General features: G+C 35.3%; 2 protein-coding genes across 2 annotated transcripts; both read right to left on the bottom strand.

Moving 5' to 3' along the window:
• Window positions 1-2,351: 2,351 nt before the first annotated feature.
• Window positions 2,352-4,899, bottom strand: LOC145640239 (uncharacterized). The gene is made up of 5 exons (XM_081691542.1): window positions 4,895-4,899; window positions 4,618-4,734; window positions 4,432-4,513; window positions 4,249-4,350; window positions 2,352-2,453 (listed from the first exon to the last, which is right to left on the bottom strand). The coding sequence occupies exons 1-5, from the start codon at window positions 4,897-4,899 to the stop codon at window positions 2,352-2,354; spliced, it is 408 nt and encodes a 135-aa protein (XP_081547668.1).
• A 4,535-nt stretch (window positions 4,900-9,434) lies between these two features.
• Window positions 9,435-12,203, bottom strand: LOC145640238 (uncharacterized). Its single transcript, XM_081691541.1, has one exon. It carries the CDS (start codon window positions 12,201-12,203, stop codon window positions 9,435-9,437), a length of 2,769 nt encoding a protein of 922 aa, XP_081547667.1.
• Between the last annotated feature and the right edge of the window lie 780 nt (window positions 12,204-12,983).

The following is a 12,983-nucleotide window of genomic DNA, read 5'->3' as shown; positions in this document are numbered from 1 at the left end:
GGTGTTTTTTTTTTTTTTTTTTTTTTTTTTTTTTTTTTGTTTCTTTAAATTTTTTTTATAAATATTTTTAATCTTTATTAATTTTTTGAAATTTTTCTAATTGTCTGAATTTTTTTAAAATAATTTTCGGATTTTTTTAATTTTTTTTTTGAATTTCTGTTTTTTTTTTTTTTTGAATTTTCTATTTTTTTTTCTATTTTTTAAAATATTTTATTTTTTTTTCTATTTTTTGATTTTTTTGTATTTTCTTATTTTTTGATTTTTTTTGATTTTTTTTTTATTTTGGACCAATCGTGTGTTGACATGTGGCATGTGACCTGTTGTAACAGGTTGTTGACCCGTAGTTGACCGGTTGGGACCGTTGGAAGAAAATAAGAGGCAAAGTTGGGATTGTTAGAAAATAATCCTTAGTTGGGATTATTTTAAGTAAATCGTCAATAGTTGGGATTATTAAAGTGTATTTTTCCTAAATTTAAATTATTTTTAGGAAAATTTGTAAATTACCACCCAAAAAGGGGTGCTGTTTTGAAATTACCACCCAATAAAAATTTAATTTTAAATTACCACCCATTAAAAACAAAATTCTTTCAGATTACCACCTTTTTTTGTTTTCCGGTGGAAAATCTGTTTGAGGGCCCCACATAACGGCTATAAACGGCTACTTTGACTCTCTCTCCCCGATTTCTGTTGTTTATAAATTGTCAAACTTCAATTTAAAAAATTTTGCCCCAAATTTCATTCTAAATCCCTCAAATTTCAACTTGTACTACTAGAAAAAGATATAAACTGAATTTCATACTCTAATTTTGCAGCTAAGGTATGATTCCAGTACTTCGTAAATTAGGGTTTTTTTTCCCTAATTTAGTAATTAGGGTTCCCGAGGCAATAAAATTTGGGGCTTTTTGCAATTAGGGTATTTGTTTGCAATTAATTGTGCGATTTAGTTAGAATTCTGCTAATTGAAGTTGATGTTGTCCAAATTTGTTCTTCAATTGTTTATTATGCTGAATAATTGTATCTTATGTGCTGTGTTTTGCGATTGAATGATTCATTGATGCATGAAGTTTTAAGCTAGTTCTTTTTGTTTGTTTTTGGGATTATGTCTTGCAGAAATGGAGGAGAATAAGTACATTTCCAGAAAAAGTAGACTTAGGGTTTTGATTAAATCCTATATGGGTAGTTGAGAACTTGACAGAGAATTAAAGGAAGAAAGAGGGAAAAAATTGATGATTTTTTGTTAGATTAACATAAGAAATTGAGGAGAGATGAAGAGTATGGAGTTTAATGCAACAGTTAAAACATTAGGTCGAAGAAAAGAAAAAAAAAAGGAGGGAAGTTAAAAAGGTGGGACCCACAGTCGGATTTTCAACCGGAAAACATAAAAAGGTGGTAATCTGAAAGAATTTTATTTTTAATGGGTGGTAATTTAAAATAAAATTTTTATTGGGTGGTAATTTCAAATTAGGACCCCTTTTTGGGTGGTAATTTACAAATTTTCCTTATTTTTAATAAATTTTCCAAATTAATTTCCTATTTGCATCCGTTAAAAAACATATTTCCACCCTATTGTACACTTGGGATGTGAAAGTTTCATTATTTATTTTTTGGCTATTTCACCGAATGTCACTGACACTAGTGGAAAAAACCTCATCCGTAACGGGCAAAAAGGGGCCATCCGTAACGGGCAGCGTCCGTTACGTATGCGGCCGTTACGGATGGCCACTGTTATTCGTAACGGGCAATGTCCGTTACGAATAACCCATTATTCGTAACTGACATTTCAGTTGTCCGTTACGAATAATGAGTTATTCGTAACGGACATTTTAAATGTTGGTTACGAATAAGGGGTTATTCGTAACGGACATCTGAAATGTCAGTTACGAATAAATTTTTTTGTATTAAAATAAGTCCTTATTCGTAACGGGCACATAAAACGCCCGTTACGAATAAGTGATTATTCGTAACTAACATATTAAATGTCTGTTACGAATAGAGGTTTATGCTATATAATTTAACACTTATTTGTAACGGGCAACAAAAATGCCCGTTACGAATAACTGGTTATTTGTAACTGACAATTTTGCTGCCCGTTACAAATAATTATTAAATTAAATTTTCATTTTATTTAATTTCGACAGCATGTATTTATATATAATTAATATATATTAATTAAAACCTGTAATAATATACCTGTTCTTGTAAAAAGCAATTATACCGAACAATCTTTCGTAAAAATTAATACGACGTAATATAAAAACTGAAGTAGTAACACATTACAAATAAAAACCTGTATAAATTTATCCAACATATACAACACTAAAAATATTACGTTGTTCTACCTAAGCTAATAGTTAAGCATTCAAAAAATATTTACTTCTAAAGTATTGCGCCCATTGTTCCCGTACCACCTTCAACTCGTCAACATCATACGGGGCGGTCCTTGGACAAAAATCCTATTGAAAAAAAAAACATATGAAAGAGGTTACAAAATAAAAACAATCCATAATAAAAACAATCATTAGAATAAATGTGATGAACCAAATTATAGAAATAAAACTCATAATATAGAAACAAAACACATAACATCCTTAATTGACTTATACTTTGATTTCTACGAGTTGAAATCAATAAAAAGTTAACATTTACTCACTTTTGGGAGCGTATAGAGCCAAAAAGGCTTCAAAATTGTGCTAAAGGACTTCTATCTTTCCCATCTTTCAAGTATTGGTTCAAATTAACACAATGTAACACATAACATCCTTAATTATATTATTTTTTGGTATCTATGAATTGAAATCAATGAAAATTGACCACTATCTCACTCTTGGGAGCGTATAGAGCCAAAAACGCTTCAAAATTACCTAAGGGCTTTCTACCTTTCCCATCTTTCAAGTATTTGTTCAAATTAACAAAATATAATACTAAACATCCTTAATTACCTTATATTTTGGTTTTTATGAATTGAAATCAATGAAAAGTAACCATTTACTCACTTCTAGGAGCGTATAGAGCCAAAAAGGCTTCAAAATTGCCTAAGGGACTTCTACCTTTCCCATCTTTCATGTATTGGTTCAAATTAACACAATATAATACTAAACATCCTTAATTACCTTATATTTTGGTTTTTATGAATTGAGATCAATGAAAAGTAACCATTTACTCACTTCTAGGAGCGTATAGAGCCAAAAAGGCTCCAAAATTGCCTAAGGGACTTCTACCTTTCCCATCTTTCATGTATTGGTTCAAATTAACACAATATAATACTAAACATCCTTAATTACCTTATATTTTGGTTTTTATGAATTGAGATCAATGAAAAGTAACAATTTACTCACTTCTAGGAGCGTATAGAGCCAAAAAGGCTCCAAAATTGCCTAAGGGACTTCTACCTTTCCCATCTTTCATGTATTGGTTCAAATTAATACAATATAATACTAAACATCCTTAATTACCTTATATTTTGGTTTTTTTGAATTGAAATCAATGAAAAGTAACCATTTACTCACTTCTAGGAGCGTATAGAGCCTAAAAGGCTCCAAAATTGCCTAAGGGACTTCTACCTTTCCCATCTTTCATGTATTGGTTCAAATTAACACAATATAATACTAAACATCCTTAATTACCTTATATTTTGGTTTTTATGAATTGAGATCAATGAAAAGTAACAATTTACTCACTTCTAGGAGCGTATAGAGCCAAAAAGGCTCCAAAATTGCCTAAGGGACTTCTACCTTTCCCATCTTTCATGTATTAGTTCAAATTAACACAATATAATACTAAACATCCTTAATTACCTTATATTTTGGTTTTTTTGAATTGAAATCAATGAAAAGTAACCATTTACTCACTTCTAGGAGCGTATAGAGCCTAAAAGGCTCCAAAATTGCCTAAGGGACTTCTACCTTTCCCATCTTTCATGTATTGGTTCAAATTAACACAATATAATACTAAACATCCTTAATTACCTTATATTTTGGTTTTTATGAATTGATATCAATGAAAAGTAACCATTTACTCACTTCTAGGAGCGTATAGAGCCAAAAAGGCTTCAAAATTGCCTAAGGGACTTCTACCTTTCCCATCTTTCATGTATTGGTTCAAATTAACACAATATAATACTAAACATCCTTAATTACCTTATATTTTGGTTTTTATAAATTGAAATCAATAACAATTGACCATTATCTTACTCTTGGGAGTGTATAGAGCTAAAAAGGTTTCAAAATTTGCAAAAAAAAAACTACTAACCTCTTCTAAGACACCTTTGCACTCCAAGTGAGAAGTAACAATCTCATACATGTATCTCATAATGTAGTAGCCACATTCAACGCCTCCTTGTTGTTGAGCACACTAGTATATATAACAAATAGTTAAAAATTTTGTTTTCAAAGTGAACAATGTATAACAATATGGGGTGAGTAATGTATTTACCTCCATTTGTATGAATTGCAATTTTTGCCTTTGTGATTTCAATTCACTCCCTGTGAGATTCGCCCGATATACTTTATTAGCCCTACAAAAATAATATATATTCTAACACTTAGAACAAAATAATCTACAACACCACATACAAAAATGATATAGAAACTAGGGCATAATTTCAAGGTTGAGGCTCACGTCATCATAATCTCGGCAATTTTCAATTTTCGGGGATTTTCTTTAGGTAGCTTTATAGAGTCAAACTCATAAGCTAAACCTAATTGTAGATCGACCACCACAAGAACCCAATGACCACTACATCATTTAAGAGAAAAACGCAAGTTAGAGTATTGGAAAATTGGTGAAAAACATGTCATTTATATGATTAAGTTTAGTGACAATATAAAAAACATATTTCGAACCTTGCGACATATGGAGCCACGATGAATTTGCAACGTTTACCCGTCTTTCTTACTTCATGCAAAAATGTATTCTTCACATATGTATAAGTTTCTAGGTAATCATTCTCAATTGAAGATTCATAAATGAGTTGAGGACAAAAGAATGTGATCTCAGTCCTGTTGAAAAGGTCGATGAAGTTGTCTACTAAATACCTACATGATAAAGACATAGAAAACAAAAAAATCAGCATTATAGCATTAAAAATATTACTATAGTGAATATAAGAACCAAAGTAAAGGAAGATTAAGTAACCTACATGATATAAACATGAATCAATGAAACATTAGCCCACGATCCTCTTAGAAATTCACGTACATCGGTAGCGGTTACCCAAATCTGTTTGTCGCTATCAAAATTAAACATTGAGGCCTTTAAAAGTACCGATGTTGTATCATACTTTGCATCATCAGAATTCATTAACCAATACAACAACTCACACCCCTCGCCAAAAGTATCGACAATTTTATCTTCAAGTGGTAGGAATTTTGTGGGTTTGATGGTAGATTGCCTTGATTTCACACCACAACTATCGTCCCCTTCTTTGCTTTGGCGCTTCTTTTTGGGCGATGGTGAAACCTTTACAAATAGGTGAATATTAGTCTAGATAAAGTATACAAAAATGATGGAATTTAATGTTAATAGTGGAGAATATACCTCTTCTTCAAAAAAAACCATGTCTATGGGCCATAGTACAAAGGAAGACTTGGCTTTTCCCAACTTAGTCACACCATCGGGAGACGGTACCGGTATATCGAGGAGGGCACAGTCGGGATAAGGGTTGTCCACACTAACCCTGTAATGATCAGGTAACATCTTCAGGTTGTGCGTAACATCACCGGTAACAGGATATACCGTTCCATCTGCCACAACCACTAAATTTTGATTGTACTCATCTTTCAATGCTAGGCGACATTTAGTGGCTACCTACATATTACAAAAAACTCGATCAATATTATACATGTTAACCATGTAAAGTCATATCTTTAGTATTAGTTAAAGACATATACCTCTATTACACGAGGGCTTTGTGTTGCCTCCATGTTCGTCATCACTTGCATTCCTTGAAATGCCTCCACGTCACCGGTCATCTGTGGTAGTAAATTGGCGAGACAAGCTTTCACCTCCATTGCCACCCGTTGTTCCAACCTCTCTTTGATCCTCTCTTCGATCCTCTCTTGAAGCTTCTCTTCAACCTTTTCTTCTAGCCTCGCCTCAAATTCTTGAGTTAGGGTAGCTTTCATTGATTCTAACTCTTCTAATGAGCATCCACCTTGGCCGGATGATTTACCCTTTTTGTATCCCTTCCCAAATACTTGTGTGTGACTAACTCCAACCCCACACCTTCCTAGTGCTTTTACATGCCCGCGGTGATCCCTTTTTCCTAAAGCCTTGTCGAGGGCATCCATACCAATAACATCACTTGAATTGTTTCCTTCATCATTCTTTTGCAAGTTTTCCAACTATTAAAAATAAAAACATATATAAGATATGGCAGAACAAGAACCTGAATTGAAAAAAAATGATATCCATAAATAGACCAAAATCAAAACACACCTAATATAGGATGAAACTGAAATTTCAGAACTGATCGGAACTGAAATTTCAGAACTGATCGGAACTGAAATTTCAGAATTGATCAGAAATGAAATTTCAGAACTGATCGGAACTGAAATTTCAGTGATCGGAACTGAAATTTCAGTGATCGGAACTGATCGGAACTGAAATTTCAGAACTGATCGGAACCTCAATTTCAGAACTGATCGGAATTGATCAGAACTGAAATTTCAGAACTGATCGGAACTGAAATTTCAGTGATCGGAACTGGACCAGAACTGAAATTTCAGAACTGATCGGAACTGAAATTTCAGAACTGATTGAAAGTCATCGGAACTGAATTTTCAGAACTGATCGGAAGTGATCAGAACTGAAATTTCAGAACTGATCGGAACTGAAATTTCAGAACTGATCGGAAGTGATCAGAACTGAAATTTCAGAACTGATCGGAACTGAAATTTCAGTGATCGGAACTGGATCAGAACTGAAATTTCAGAACTGATCGGAACTGAAATTTCAGAACTGATTGAAAGTCATCGGAACTGAAATTTCAGAACTGATCGGAAGTGATCAGAACTGAAATTTCAGAACTGATCGGAACTGAAATTTGAGTGATCGGAACTGGATCAGAACTGAAATTTCAGAACTGATCGGAACTGAAATTTCAGAACTGATCGGAACCTCAATTTCAGAACTGATCGGAATCGATCAGAACTGAAATTTCAGAACTGATCGGAACTAAAATTTCAGTGATCGGAACTGGATCAGAACTGAAATTTCAGAACTGATCGGAACTGAAATTTCAGAACTGATTGGAACCTCAATTTCAGAACTGATCGGAATTGATCAGAACTGAAATTTCAAAACTGATCGGAACTGAAATTTCAGTGATCGGAACTGGATCAGAACTGAAATTTCAGAACTGATCGGAACTGAAATTTCAGAACTGATTGAAAGTCATCGGAACTGAAATTTCAGAACTGATCGGAAGTGATCAGAACTGAAATTTCAGAACTGATCGGAACTGAAATTTCAGTGATCGGAACTGATCAGAACTGAAATTTCAGAACTGATCGGAACTGAAATTTCAGTGATCGGAACTGATCAGAACTGAAATTTCAGAACTGATCGGAACTGAAATTTCAGAACTGATCGAAAGTCATCGGAACACATTCTTATGATTTCAATCACTATTATAAGGCAACTAATTGAGATGGTGAAGGGGTCACAACGGTATATCAAAACTGTTATTTCAGCTCAAAAGTATAAACAAGTAACTGAAAAAAAAACTATACTTGGTTACTTAGAACAACACTTACAATAGCATTGGCTATTTGCTGGGTTTCGGCATTCTTTGGGTCTATAGCCCACGATCCATCTGCATTACGAGTTTGACGGGCCAAAATCCAATAAAGAGACCGATTTTTAAGCTTTTCACTCATTACACAGCTTGCTGTGGACTCTGTGGTGCTTGAAGATTCTGCTGGAATTCTATTGGTCTTACTCCAATCAACTCGAGCCCTCTCATAACTCTTGGAGCCTAGATGGTGGCGATGCTTATTATTCTTTGCATTTTCCTTGCCTTTTTCACTCAGAGCCTATTACAAAATGGAAAGCTATTGTAAGTAGTATTGTAGTTGAAATAAAGTATATATGTGAAAAATACTTTCATAATATCTTACACACCTTAAATTCATCTGTATTGCAATATGTCTCAAACTCTTTCCATTGCTCTTCTGTGATGTAACCTTCATAAAGCTCCTAGGGTTTAATGTTTGCACTTGGTGAGTCAGGCGAAGGTGCAGTTTCCTTAGTAATGAATCGTGAAACTAACCAAGACTTGTGCTTCCTAAATCTAGCACCAACAGCTTCGTGGAACTTCTTCTCTTTACTACCCTTGGGATCATCAATGTGGAACTTCCGCTACAAAATTAGAGAATGTTAATATTCATAATTATTTATAAGTATCGTTAAATTTAGAGCAATAAACCATATTTATATTGTAATTACCTTACTCTCCTCCCACAAGTTTTGCTTTTGAACTTTATCATACTTCGGATATCCCTTCACATTAATGTTAACTCTTTGAGCACAATTACCAATTTGCCTCCCATAAGCAGATTCCCACTTTCCAATAGGCATGTCAAACTCATCAAATTCGAGGAACATGGGTGTAATTGTTTGGACTGATTTGGACGGGCCTCGTCCCTTTTTTGTAGAAGATTTTACTTGGGAAGTGGAGGCATCCATGTCACCAGATTGTTCCTGTCCATCATGATCGTCTCTGTTTTCTTCCATTGTAGTATGCCTACACCTACATAAAGAATGAAATTAATAAGAATAGAATCAAAATCATACCAAAAAAATCATATTAATGTAAATACTATACAATAAAGAAATTAATGATTTAGATATATACCAATTTAATAAATTCAATATTAATTGCAAAAAAATACTATTGTTAAAGGAATACAATAACACAAACCTTGGTTGTAGGTATAGGAACCACTAACCCTTCCTCACGATCATACTCTACATCACCAACAATATCTTCCCCTTCTTGTAGAGGTTGCACTCCCATTGTTATTGGCGGGATGTCATCAAATTGGTCATACTCTTCTTCATCCACAACATCTTCCACACCCACAATTTTTCTCTTGCCTTCAACTACAACACGCCATTGCGGATCTATATTATCCTTGATGTAGAATACTTGTTTCGATTGTGAGGCTAATACAAAAGGCTCTTCACCATCAGTATAACGACTAGAGTCAACCAAGGTGAATCCAAATAACTCATCGGTTTTCATACCACGACGGTTATCAGCCCATGTGCAACGAAATAAAGGAATTGTGAAATCAACATAATCCAACTCCCAGATTTCTTGAATGACACCGTAATATGCCTGTGTAGCTTCAACTGGCCTTGTATCCCTAGAACTTGAGTATTCAGTAGAAGATGCAACCACGACAACACCACTATTTTGTTGCACACTTTTTTCATCTTGACGACAAGTGGCAAAAGTAAATCCATTGATATCGTACCTCATAAGTATACAGAAGTGGTTGTGGACCTTGTGAAAGCCACTTGATCGTTTCAGAAACATTCTCATCTCTACTCAATTCAAGCTTCACTTGGCCTTCAAACCACTCAACAAAGTGGCGATTATGCTCCTGCATCAACGCATAGGAGCTGATCCTGGGATTGTGAATTTTCAACTCACGAAGATGTTTTTCAATATATGGATGAACTGCGGATAGGTTTTGTAGCGCAAATCGGTGGGCTTTCTTATATCGATCAAGTGGAGGTTTAACCAATTTTCGACCTACTGTACTCTTTCCTTGAAGTCTTCCCTCGTGACGAGAAGTCGGAATCCCAATTTCTTTAGCCTTAGATAAAAACACTGAACAATAGTTCCCTGCTTCCTCTGCTATGAACCCTTTCACGATGCTCCCTTCAGGATTTGCTCTGTTCTTTGCCTTATCTGCCAAAGTACCCATTTGCCTCTCATAAGGGTACATCCAACGCATAAATACAGGACCACACTCATTTATCTCACGAGGCAAGTGCATAACAAGGTGAGTCATTATGTCAAAAAAGGAAGGAGGAAAATACATCTCGAATTTGCATAATGTTTCAACAATATCATATTCCATATCGTCGAGTGTTTTTGGATCTATCACCTTACTGCAAATTGCATTGAAAAACAAGCAAAGCTTCACAATAGCATGCCTAACATGTTTTGGCAAAAGGCCTCGGAGTGCAATTGGCATGAACACTTGCATCATCACATGACAATCATGGGACTTCATACCAACAACTTTCTTATCAGTAGTAGAAACAAAACGCCTTATGTTCGAAGAATACCCTGTCGGCACCTTGATTCCTTTCAAACACTCACAAAAGATCCTTTTTTCTTCTCTAGACAATGTATAACACGCATGGGGCAAAAATGCTTTTTTCGTTGCTTCATTTTCCTCATCCCATAACTTAGGTCGAATTTTGGCTTCCTTCATGTCTCTACCCACATTAACACCATCCTTTGTCTTTCCTTTGATATTCAACAAAGTCCCAATTAGTGCCTCACAAACATTTTTTTCAATGTGCATAACATCAAGACAATGTCGAACCGACAAGTGCTTCCAATAAGGCAGATCCCACAACTTAGACACTTTTTTCCACAACACACCCTTCTTCGGTATCTCTCTATGCATCTTACCGAAGATTGTCTTAACATTTTTAATTTTCTCATACACTTCAATTCCTGTCAATGGCTCACGACTCACTCCCTTCTCAACATGCCCGTCGAATTGTTGTCTCATCTTCCTGTATGGGTGATTTCGACGAAGTGATCGTCTGGTATGCATGTACACATTCTTCCCCCAATGCTTCAAGCGTGTAATTTGCATGTCATCCTCACAAATAGGGCATGGTTTTTGTCCTCTGACTTTGTACCCTGACAAATTTCCATATGCAGGAAAGTCATTAATAGTACAAAACACCATGGCTCTTAATCTGAAATTTGTACCCGAAAGAGCATCAAATGTCACAACACCTTCATCCCACAACAGTTTCAAATCGTCAATTAGAGGCTCCAAATAAACATCTATCTCATGGCCAGGTTGTTTAGGACCTGGGATTAGAAGTGATAACATGATGTACTTGCGCTTCATGCACAACCAAGGAGGTAGATTGTATATTGACAGAAGAACAGGCCATGTACTATGTTGACTACTAAGAGTGCTAAATGAATTCATCCCATCCGTACTTAATGCCAGTCTTATGTTCCTCGGCTCCTTCCCGAATTCCGAAAATGTCTTGTCAATGTGTTTCCATTGCAACGAATCAGCTGGGTGTCTGATCATCCCATCCTTCTTCCTCTCATTTTCATGCCAAACCAACTTCTTTGCTTCATCCTTAATTGAGAATAGGCGCTTCAACCTTGGTATTATAGGAAGATACCATACTACCTTAGCTGGTGGCCACTTCAAGGGATCCTTATTTAAGCCCTCTCGCTTGTATCGTGACACACCACACTTTGGGCAAGCATCCAATTTTGCATTCTCCTTTCGATATAGCACACAATCATTAGGACATGCATGGATCTTGGTGTACTCTAAACCCAATGGACACATCAACTTCTTCGCATAGTAAGTCGACTTAGGAATGTCATTTCCTTCTGAAAACATATCAGAGAGGGTTTCCAACAACAAAGTGAAACTAGTGTTGGTCCACCCGCTCTTTGCTTTCAATTTATATAAAGTTAAAATCCCAGAAAGCTTGGAATACTTAGAACAACCAGGATACAACGGTGTCTCAGCTGCTTTCGGCACATTCTCATATATACGAGAATCTTCATTAACATGATCGCCTAACCCGTCTATCATCTCTTCTATCCTGTCTTCCTCAATATCATCATTAAAACCCACTTCATTATCATCAAAACCATTCGGCTCTCTCTCATCAGCTTCATTGTCGTTAATAGAAGAATTATCCGCGGGAGGAAATTTTTCACCATGCCAATACCAAATACTGTAGTCTAGCATAAACCCACAAATAATCAAATGGTCCTCTATTTTCTTAATGTCTTCCCACCTCTTCACATTGTTAAAATCACGACAAGGGCAGAAAATAGGTCTTGCTTTGGTTAGCCTTTGTTCAACGAGTGTACTCCATTGGTGTTGCACTGCGATTCTACAGAACTCTTTGACCCCGGCTAAGTATTCAGGTGTGGTTCGAGAACCACTATACATCCAACGACGGTCCATTTCTAAAAATGTATGATTAAAACCCAAGAAACAAATTATATTCAACATCACATATCAACACATTCCAAATGCATGATTCCAAAGGTCCTTATCGCTCCAACCTAACCCATCCTTGGAAGTGTATTCTCACTAGCAAATGGTTGACCATTTTTCGGCCCTAAGGAAATTTCGGCAGCATTTCCCTATGGTTCTCAAAGTACACGATGTAATTAATTTCTTAATTACATATGTACCCCGAGAACACATTAGGGAATGCTAACACAAAATTACCTTTACTTCCGAAAAACAAGCAACCATTTACATCCTAAGTGAGAATACAATTCCAAGAACAGTCCCAAACGGGGACTATTCAAGATTTACTCCTACTGAGTAAATCTTGAACGGGTATCTAGGCATATGAAAATATAATGCATAATAAATATTAACACATTTGAATTGGCAGAAAATTGGAAGAAAATTAAACAAAAATCATAAGACAGAAACTCTCAATGCAATGTACTAATTAAACAAAAAAAACAAGCTACAAAACAATTAATTACTCATACCAAATTGTCAGATTTAAGCCGAATCAAAACACCATCTTGAAATGAGGACGGAGCTGCTTTAATGGAGTTGAGGGAGCTAAGGACCGAGCTGCTCCGCCTGAAACATCAGATTCAAGTCACTCCCATTTCCCACCAAAATCAAAATATCAAATTAAATAGAAGTAAGTTTCCATTTCCAAACAAATGGCCAGGAATATCACTGTAGTAAGACTTTTAAACTTAGGGTCAGATAACA

Source organism: Chenopodium album, chromosome 7 (assembly GCF_948465745.1).
Source record: "Chenopodium album chromosome 7, dcCheAlbu1.1, whole genome shotgun sequence".
Lineage (NCBI taxonomy): Eukaryota > Viridiplantae > Streptophyta > Magnoliopsida > Caryophyllales > Amaranthaceae > Chenopodium > Chenopodium album.
This window is presented reverse-complemented; position numbering and strand designations above follow the sequence as displayed.